General features: G+C 43.7%; 1 protein-coding gene across 1 annotated transcript; it reads left to right on the top strand.

The window, feature by feature from the left end:
- Nucleotides 1-8,838: 8,838 nt before the first annotated feature.
- LOC139404865 (complement C1q tumor necrosis factor-related protein 3-like) lies at nt 8,839-9,679 on the top strand. The gene has a single exon (XM_071147399.1). It carries the CDS (start codon nt 8,839-8,841, stop codon nt 9,505-9,507), a length of 669 nt encoding a protein of 222 aa, XP_071003500.1. The 3' UTR covers nt 9,508-9,679.
- Nucleotides 9,680-10,733: the final 1,054 nt, after the last annotated feature.

The following is a 10,733-nucleotide window of genomic DNA, read 5'->3' as shown; positions in this document are numbered from 1 at the left end:
TGGGAAAGTGGCTCAAATTTTCTTTCCGCATCTGCGTCTCCCACAGAGTCAGTTTGGTTTTAAATGCCTTCACTGTACTGTACATATCAGAGATGACACGATCCCGACCCTGCAGCTGCAAGTTTATTGCATTCAGATGACTCGTAATGTCACACAGAAAAGCCATTTCACACAGAAACATTTCGTCTCGGAGTTGTGTTGTGTCTTTCCCTTTGCTGTCCAAGAACAGACAAATCTCCTCACGAAGCTCGAAACATCTTTGAAGCACCTTTCCCTGGCTTAGCCATCGCACCTCTGTGTGATAAGGCAAATCACCATGCTCCGTTTCTAACTCCGTCAGAAATGCCTTGAACTGGCGGTGATTCAAACCTTTGGCTCTGATAAAGTTAACTGTGCGCGTGATGATGCTCATTACATGCTCCATTTTCAAGGCTTTACCGCACAACGCTTCCTGGTGTATGATACAATGATAAGCTGTCAGCTCACCTGTCGCGTTTTCCTCTTGCATCTTTTCCCGTATCTTCGCCACCAGTCCGCTCCTGTGTCCACACATCGCAGGTGCTCCGTCGGTTGTCAAACCCACGAGTTTTTCCCAAGGCAGCTCCATCTCATTTACACATCTTGACACCTCTTCATACAAATCATGCCCCGTAGTTGTGCCATGCATAGGACGTAAAGCCAAAAACTCCTCTGTCACGCTTAGGTTGGAGTCCACTCCGCGGATGAAAATTGACAACTGGGCAATGTCAGAAATGTCGGTGCTCTCATCCACAGCCAAGGAATATGCAATAAAATCTTTTCCCTTTTTCACAAGCTGCTCTTTTAGATTGATGGACAACTGGTCTACTCTCTCGGCAATGGTGTTTCTGCTCAGACTCACATTTAAAAAGAGTTGCCTTTTTTCTGGGCAAACTTCGTCACAAACTTTAATCATGCAGTTTTTGATGAAATCCCCCTCCGTAAATGGCCGGGCTGATTTAGCGATCTCTTCTGCCAAAATAAAACTGGCCTTGACAGCAGCCTGGCCTTGTGATTTGGCTTTTTTGAACAGAGCCTGTCGAGATTTGAGGCCTCGTTTTAATTCCTCTGCCTTTTGTAGCCTTTGTTCCATGTCCATATTCTTGTTTTTGTCCGCGTGTTTCGTTTCATAATGTCGTCTCAGATTATACTCTTTCAGTACCGCCACACTTTCTCCACACAGAAGACACACAGGTTTTCCAGCTACCTTCGTGAACATATACTCCGACTCCCACCTTGTTTGAAACCCCCGGTTCTCAGTATCCACCTTCCGTTTTGCCATTTTTGATGGGTATCTGAAAGTTAATTTTACTGTGATGCTGACGACTGCTGTGCCAATAAATATTGAAATGAAGCAGCCTACTGCTCGGTGCGTCACCTTTGCATTGTGGGAAATGTAGTATTGGTGCGTGTAAAAGATCTGCGGGCTGCCGGCTTGCTGCGGGCCGGTTCTAATAATAAATCAAGATCATCCCAGGGGCCGTAAAAAACCTTCTTGCGGGCCGGATGTGGCCCGCGGGCCTTGACTCTGACATATGTGGTCTAGGGTGTCAGGTAGGGTGGAGGTGATATGGTCCTTGACTAGTCTCTCAAAGCACTTCATGATGACGGAAGTGAGTGCTACGGGGCGGTAGTCGTTTAGCTCAGTTACCTTAGCTTTCTTAGGAACAGGAACAATGGTGGCCCTCTTGAAGCATGTGGAAACAGCAGACTGGGATAGGGATTGATTGAATATGTCTGTAAACACACCAGCCAGCTGGTCTGCGCATGCTCTGAGGGCGCGGCTGGGGATGCCGTCTGGGCCTGCAGCCTTGCTTTAAATGTTTTCCTCACATTGGCTGCAGTGAAGGAGAGCCCGCAGGTTTTGGCAGCAGGCCGTGTCAGTGGCACTGTATTGTCCTCAAAGCGAGCAAAGAATGTGTTTAGTCTGTCTGGGAGCCGGACATCCTGGTCTGAGACGGGGCTGGTTTTCTTTTTGTAATCCGTGATTGACTGTAGACCCTGCCACATACCTCTTGTGTCTGAGCCGTTTAATTGTGACTCTACTTTGTCTGTATACTGACACTTGCTTGTTTGATTGCCTTGTGGAGGGAATAGCTACACTGTTTGTATTCGGTCATGTTTCCGGTCGCCTTGCCCTGATTAAAAGCAGTGGTTCGTGCTTTCAGTTTTGTGAGAATGCTGCCATCATTCCACGGTTTCTGGTTGGGAAAGGTTTTAATAGTCACCGTGGGTACAACATCACCGATGCACTTGCTAATAAACTCACTCACCGAATCAGCGTATTCATCAATGTTGTTGTCCGATGACGGACCAGAGTTGAACAGACCTGAGCACGGGCGTTTCCTGTTTTAGTTTCTGTCTATAGGCTGGGAGCAACAAAATGGAGTCGTGGTCAGATTTGCCGAAAGGAGGGAGGGCTTTGTATGCGCATTGGAAGTTAGTGTAGCAATGATCCAGAATGCTGTTAGCCCGGGTCACACATTCCATATGCTGATCAAATTTAGGGAGCCTTGTTTTCAGATCAGCCTTGTTAAAATCCCTAGCTACAATAAATGCAGTCTCAGGATATGTGGTTTCCAGTTTACATAGAGTCCAATGAAGTTCTTTCAGGGCTGTCAAGGTGTCTGCTTGGAGGCTGTGATTATGATCGAAGAGAATTCTCTTGGTAGATAATGCGGTCGGCATTTGATCGTAAGGAATTCTAGTTCAGGAGAACAAAATGACTTCAGTTCTGTATGTTGAGTTCCTCTGTAAAGAACACTGGAAACAGACAGGTGAGCTCTGTAAAGTACACTAGAAACAGACAGGATGAGCTCTGTAAAGTACACTAGAAACAGACAGGATGTCCTCTGTAAAGTACACTGGAAACAGACAGGATGTGCTCTGTAAAGTACACTGGAAACAGACAGGATGTCCTCTGTAAAGTACACTGGAAACAGACAGGATGAGCTCTGTAAAGTACACTGGAAACAGACAGGATGAGCTCTGTAAAGTACACTGGAAACAGACAGGATGAGCTATGTAAAGTACACTGGAAACAGACAGGATGTGCTCTGTAAAGTACACTTTTCTCTAGGCCTTATGTCATACATCATAACTCCCAGAATATGTTTAGTCTTTGTCTAGTACGTGGTTAACTAACAGAATAAGCTACAGATCATAGGATGTTATTATGAACTATTAAGAAGAGGAACCTACAGAAGGAAGGAGAAAACATCATATCTCACAGAATATGTTTAGTCTTTGTCTAGTACGTGGTTAACTAACAGAAGAAGCTACAGATCATAGGATGTTGTTATGAACTAGTAAGAAGAGGAACCTACAGAAGGAAGGAGAAAACATCATATCTCACAGAATATGTTTCGTCTTTGTCTAGTACGTGGTTAACTAACAGAAGAAGCTACAGATCATAGGATGTTGTTATGAACTAGTAAGAAGAGGAACCTACAGAAGGAGGCCAGAGCGGCCGGGTCCAGAGTGAGGAATCCTCTTAGAGCCATGGAGGCCTTCGCTAGGTTCACCCTGCAACACAGAGCATGGCGATCAGACAGCGGAGCAGCTAGACTACAGGAACAGGATAGAAACTAGACTACAGGAATAGTATAGAAACTAGACTACAGGAACAGTATAGAAACTATACTACAGGAACAGTATAGAAATTAGACTACAGGAACAGTATAGAAACTAGACTACAGGAACAGTATAGAAACTAGACTACAGGAACAGTATAGAAACTATACTACAGGAACAGTATAGAAATTAGACTACAGGAACAGTATAGAAACTAGACTACAGGAACAGTATAGAACTAGACTACAGGAACAGTATAGAAACTAGACTACAGTATAGAAACTAGACTACAGGAACAGTATAGAAACTAGACTACAGGAATAGTATAGAAACTAGACTACAGGAACAGTATAGAAACTAGACTACAGGAATAGTATAGAAACTAGACTACAGGAACAGTATAGAAACTAGACTACAGGAACAGTATAGAAACTAGACTACAGGAATAGTATAGAAACTAGACTACATGAACAGTATAGAAACTAGACTACAGGAACAGTATAGAAACTAGACTACAGGAACAGTATAGAAACTAGACTACAGGAACAGTATAGAAACTAGACTACAGGAACAGTATAGAAACTAGACTACAGTATAGAAACTAGACTACAGGAACAGTATAGAAACTAGACTACAGTATAGAAACTAGACTACAGGAACAGTATAGAAACTAGACCACAGGAACAGTATAGAAACTAGACTACAGTGATAGAAACTAGACTACAGGAACAGTATAGAAACTAGACTACAGGAACAGTATAGAAACTAGACTACAGGAACAGTATAGAAACTAGACTACAGGAATAGTATAGAAACTAGACTACAGGAACAGTATAGAAACTAGACTACAGGAACAGTATAGAAACTAGACTACATGAACAGTATAGAAACTAGATTACAGGAACAGTATAGAAACTAGACTACAGTATAGAAACTAGACTACAGGAACAGTATAGAAACTACACTACAGTATAGAAACTAGACTACAGGAACAGTATAGAAACTAGACCCATATACTGCGACCTGTATGCTCTTGTTGGCTAGATGTTCGTCGCCAAACCCACTGGCTCCAGGTCATCTATAAGTCTTTGCTAGGTAAAGCCCTGCCTTATCTCAGCTCGCTGGTCACCATAGCAGAACCCACCCATATCATGTGCTCCAGCAGGTATATCTCACTGGTCACCCCCAAAGCCAACTCTTGATTTGGCAGACTTTCCTTCCAGTGCCAATGACTGGAACCAATTGCAAAAATCACTGAAGCTGGAGACTTATATCTCCCTCAAAAACTTTAAGCATCAGCTGTTAGAGCAGCTTACCAAGCACTTTTTTTTTTTTTAACCTTTATTTCACTTGGCAAGTCAGTTAAGAACAAATTCTTATTTTCAATGACGACCTAGTGGGTCAACTGTCAGAATGACAAATTTGTACCTTGTCAGCTCAGGGGTTTGAACTTGCAACCTTCCGGTTACTAGTCCAACGCTCTAACCACTAGGCTACCCTGCCGCCCCACCCTGTACATAGTGCATCTGTAAATAGCCTACCCAACTACCTCATCCCCCTGTTGTTCTTTTTTTTTGCTCCTTTGCACCCCAGTATCTCTACTTGCACATTCATCTTCTGCACATCTATCACTCCAGTGTTAAATTGCTAAATTGTAATTACTTTTTTATTTTTTTTTTATTTTTTTATTTCACCTTTATTTAACCAGGTAGGCTAGTTGAGAACAAGTTCTCATTTGCAACTGCGACCTGGCCAAGATAAAGCAAAGCAGTGTGAACAGACAACACAGAGTTACACATGGAGTAAACAATTAACAAGTCAATAACACAGTAGAAAAAAGGGGAGTCTATATATACATTGTGTGCAAAAGGCATGAGAAGGTGGGCAAATAATTACAATTATGCAGATTAACACTGGAGTGAGAAATGATCAGATGGTTATGTAAAGGTAGAGATATTGGTGTGCAAAAGAGCAGAAAAATAAATAAATAAAAACAGTATGGGGATGAGGTAGGTGAAAATGGGTGGGCTATTTACCGATAGACTATGTACAGCTGCAGCGATCGGTTAGCTGCTCAGATAGCAGATGTTTGAAGTTGGTGAGGGAGATAAAAGTCTCCAACTTCAGCGATTTTTGCAATTCGTTCCAATCACAGGCAGCAGAGAACTGGAACGAAAGGCGGCCAAATGAGGTGTTGGCTTTAGGGATGATCAGTGAGATACACCTGCTGGAGCGCGTGCTACGGATGGGTGTTGCCATCGTAACCAGTGAACTGAGATAAGGCGGAGCTTTACCTAGCATGGACTTGTAGATGACCTGGAGCCAGTGGGTCTGGCGACGAATATGTAGCGAGGGCCAGCCGACTAGAGCATACAAGTCGCAGTGGTGGGTGGTATAAGGTGCTTTAGTGACAAAACGGATGGCACTGTGATAAACTGCATCCAGTTTGCTGAGTAGAGTGTTGGAAGCAATTTTGTAGATGACATCGCCGAAGTCGAGGATCGGTAGGATAGTCAGTTTTACTAGGGTAAGTTTGGCGGCGTGAGTGAAGGAGGCTTTGTTGCGGAATAGAAAGCCGACTCTTGATTTGATTTTCGATTGGAGATGTTTGATATGGGTCTGGAAGGAGAGTTTAGAGTCTAGCCAGACACCTAGGTACTTATAGATGTCCACATATTCAAGGTCGGAACCATCCAGGGTGGTGATGCTGGTCAGGCGTGCGGGTGCAGGCAGCGAACGGTTGAAAAGCATGCATTTGGTTTTACTAGCGTTTAAGAGCAGTTGGAGGCCACGGAAGGAGTGCTGTATGGCATTGAAGCTCGTTTGGAGGTTAGATAGCACAGTGTCCAAGGACGGGCCGGAAGTATATAGAATGGTGTCGTCTGCGTAGAGGTGGATCAGGGAATCGCCCGCAGCATGAGAAACATCATTGATATATACAGAGAAAAGAGTCGGCCCGAGAATTGAACCCTGTGGCACCCCCATAGAGACTGCCAGAGGACCGGACAGCATGCCCTCCGATTTGACACACTGAACTCTGTCTGCAAAGTAATTGGTGAACCAGGCAAGGCAGTCATCCGAAAAACCGAGGCTACTGAGTCTGCCAATAAGAATACGGTGATTGACAGAGTCGAAAGCCTTGGCAAGGTCTATGAAGACGGCTGCACAGTACTGTCTTTTATCGATGGCGGTTATGATATCGTTTAGTACCTTGAGCGTGGCTGAGGTACACCCGTGACCGGCTCGGAAACCAGATTGCACAGCGGAGAAGGTACGGTGGGATTCAAGATGGTCAGTGATCTGTTTGTTGACTTGGCTTTCGAAGACCTTAGATAGGCAGGGCAGGATGGATATTGGTCTGTAACAGTTTGGGTCCAGGGTGTCGCCCCCTTTGAAGAGGGGGATGACTGCGGCAGCTTTCCAATCCTTGGGGATCTCAGACGATATGAAAGAGAGGTTGAACAGGCTGGTAATAGGGGTTGCGACAATGGCGGCGGATAGTTTCAGGAATAGAGGGTCCAGATTGTCAAGCCCAGCTGATTTGTACGGGTCCAGGTTTTGCAGCTCTTTCAGAACATCTGCTATCTGGATTTGGGTAAAGGAGAACCTGGAGAGGCTTGGGCGAGTAGCTGCGGGGGGGGGGGGGAGCTGTTGGACGAGGTTGGAGTAGCCAGGCGGAAGGCATGGCCAGCCGTTGAGAAATGCTTGTTGAAGTTTTCGATAATCATGGATTTATCGGTGGTGACCGTGTTACCTTCACCACTATGGCTTATTTATTGCCTGTATATAGACTCTAGCTGGGTAGGCCTGTCTGGCTGGGGAGGCCTGTCTGGCTGGGGAGGCCTGTCTGGCTGGGGAGGCCTGTCTAGCTTGTCAGGCCTGTCTGGCTGGGTAGGCCTGTCTGGCTGGGGAGGCCTGTCTGGCTGGGGAGGCCTGTCTGGCTGGGGAGGCCTGTCTGGCTGAAGAGGCCTGTCTGGCTGGGGAGGCCTGTCTGGCTGGGGAGGCCTGTCTAGCTGGGGAGGCCTGTTTAGCTGGGGAGGCCTGTCTGGCTGGGGAGGCCTGTCTGACTGGGGAGGCCTTTCTGGCTGGGGAGGCCTGTCTGGCTGGGGAGGCCTGTCTAGCTGGGGAGGCCTGTTTAGCTGGGGAGGCCTGTCTGGCTGATGAGGCCTGTCTCGCTGGGGAGGCCTGTCTGTCTGGGGAGGCCTGTCTGGCTGGGGAGGCCTGTCTTGCTGGGGAGGCCTGTCTAGCTGGGGAGGCCTGTCTAGCTGGGGAGGCCTGTCTAGCTTGGGAGGCCTGTCTGGCTATATATTCTGGTTGAAACATGTATGATTGAACGTCACCATGGAGCTAATAGATGCTCCATCATTGAATTCATGTTGACGAGAGGAATCACTTGAAGCCATTGAGTCTGGTCAGTTCTTTCAGTTTTGCTCAAAGTATTCCTGTTAGTGTCCACCTCCTTTTCAAAAAAGCCCGCCTTGGAGGAGGGGCCAGAGCAGGAAGCACTGCCCAACACAAGTTGTAGTCTTTCAGAAAGACGTCCAATGGCGTGATGGAACATCGACAACCTCATCTAACCCTTACCCTAACACAAACTCATAGTGTCAGTGTAAAACAGAGCATTGGAGATGAGCCACGAAGCAGCACTATAGGTGAACACCCCCATCAATACACCAGAAGCTGTCATAGGGTGTATCGTTCAGCGCTATAAGCCCTGACCTGACTCCCTCCTGGGAAAATATGTGTGAAACACATCTCACTGTCATAGAAACGCCTCAGACATGATGAAAACAAGCCCAGATCCCCCCAGTGTGACATTCCCCTTTAAAGACCAATTTTGTCATTTGAAAAAGTGCCCATCACACAATTTGTTTGGTTAGAAATTTTAGATATAAATTATTTTCAAGGCTACTTACTGAACTTTTCTGTTTCAATAAAATACACAATTTGAACAACAAACATAATGGAAATTCATATTTTGCAGCAAGATACTTTAATCTCAAGAGAAGACAAGTTAAATGTTAAATAAGGTTTATTGTTCTCTTACTTAAGCGACTGGCTACTCCATGTACTGGAGACAAGCACTGTCCAAATATTTATTTTTCACATTTCGCAACACTAGCGAGAAAGAATTGCGAAATAAATGGAATGTACAAGGAGTGTCTGAAACAGCATCTACATCCTAGCTGTATAAAAACAGGAAGAGAAAACTCCAGAATCAACACAGGTTCCTAAATACAAGGAGAAATGAACACTGCTGTATTTCTGTTGGTTTCGCTGTGCTGCTGCTGCTGGCTGTCTGCGGCTCAACAAGAGACCAAAAAGACTGAAAATGAAGATAAAGAATGCCAGACATCACAAGGCTCGTGCTACCCTGACTTGTGCAAGCTGCTGAAAGACTTCGGTGTCATGGAGGAGAAACTGCGAACCACGATGGAAAAACTGGGAGTCATGGAAACCCAACTCAAAGTTAGCGAGAATCAACTTGAGGAAGTGAAAAATAACGAGAGGAGGAAGGTGATCTTTTCGGCTGCCCTGGGCGGGAATGGCCACATCGGGCCAATCGACCATGACACTACCCTGATCTTCAAAAATGTCATCACTAACATCGGCAGTGCCTACAATCCAAGTACAGGTGTATTTGCTTCCCCTATTGCAGGGGTCTACTATTTCAGTTTCTTCTACCATGCCGGAGGAAGTCAGACTAAATACATTTCCTTGTTCAAGAATGGACAGCGCATGGTCACTTCCTCTGATCACCAGTCTAGCGGTGATGGAGCTGACAACGGGGCTAATGCAGTCACTCTACAGCTGGAGGTGGGAGACCAAGTGTTCCTACGCCTAATGGCTAACAATCACGTGTGGGACTCTGTAAACCACACCACCTTCAATGGGTTCCTGCTCAAACAAGTGTGACGAAATACATTGGTGGCGCCGTCCTCTGCTTTCTACTTTTGGTGATGTTATTATTGTGAACAGCTAATCTTTCTCACATACTGTAACTCCTGTATCCTAATTCATAATGTAATCTATATATCCATCATAATGTATTCAATGTAACCATCTAATCCATCATCATGTAGTCTATATATCCATCATAATGTATTCAATATAACCATCTAATCCATCATCATGTAGTCTATATATCCATCATAATGCATTCAATATAACCATCTAATCCATCATAATGTAATCTATATATCCATCATAATGCATTCAATATAACCATCTAATCCATCATAATGTATTCAATATAACCATCTAATCCATCATAATGTAATCTATATATCCATCATAATGTATTCAATATAACCATCTAATCCATCATCATGTAGTCTATATATCCATCATAATGCATTCAATATAACCATCTAATCCATCATAATGTAATCTATATATCCATCATAATGTATTCAATATAACCATCTAATCCATCATCATGTAGTCTATATATCCATCATAATGCATTCAATATAACCATCTAATCCATCATCATGTAGTCTATATATCCATCATAATGTATTCAATATAACCATCTAATCCATCATCATGTAGTCTATATATCCATCATAATGCATTCAATATAACCATCTAATCCATCATAATGTAATCTATATATCCATCATAATGTATTCAATATAACCATCTAATCCATCATCATGTAGTCTATATATCCATCATAATGCATTCAATATAACCATCTAATCCATCATCATGTAGTCTATATATCCATCATAATGTATTCAATATAACCATCTAATCCATCATCATGTAGTCTATATATCCATCATAATGTATTCAATATAACCATCTAATCCATCATCATGTAGTCTATATATCCTTTTTTGATGTATTCAGGCTGACATTGTTGGTATAATACATTGGTAGTTTAGCGCTGTTCTCTATTTTGTAGGTTGAGTGATTGCATCTATTATCTTCTTTTGTTTCTGATGTGATTACTGTGTGTTGATGTTGTTACACTCTTGTTTATCACCATTGTTGAAAAGCAATAAAGTCTTTAAAAAAAAGAGATGGAAATCATTTCTGCTTGATTCCAGTTTTTCACAATTGTTAATTAACACACGTTGGCTGAAACTACATTTCAGGTTCTCTAAACTATACATTCAAATCCCAAAACAGTT

Source organism: Oncorhynchus clarkii, unplaced genomic scaffold, assembly GCF_045791955.1.
Source record: "Oncorhynchus clarkii lewisi isolate Uvic-CL-2024 unplaced genomic scaffold, UVic_Ocla_1.0 unplaced_contig_4472_pilon_pilon, whole genome shotgun sequence".
NCBI classification, from domain to species: domain Eukaryota; kingdom Metazoa; phylum Chordata; class Actinopteri; order Salmoniformes; family Salmonidae; genus Oncorhynchus; species Oncorhynchus clarkii.
The sequence above is the reverse complement of the archived record's forward strand: the minus strand, read 5'-3'. Positions and strand labels throughout refer to the sequence as shown.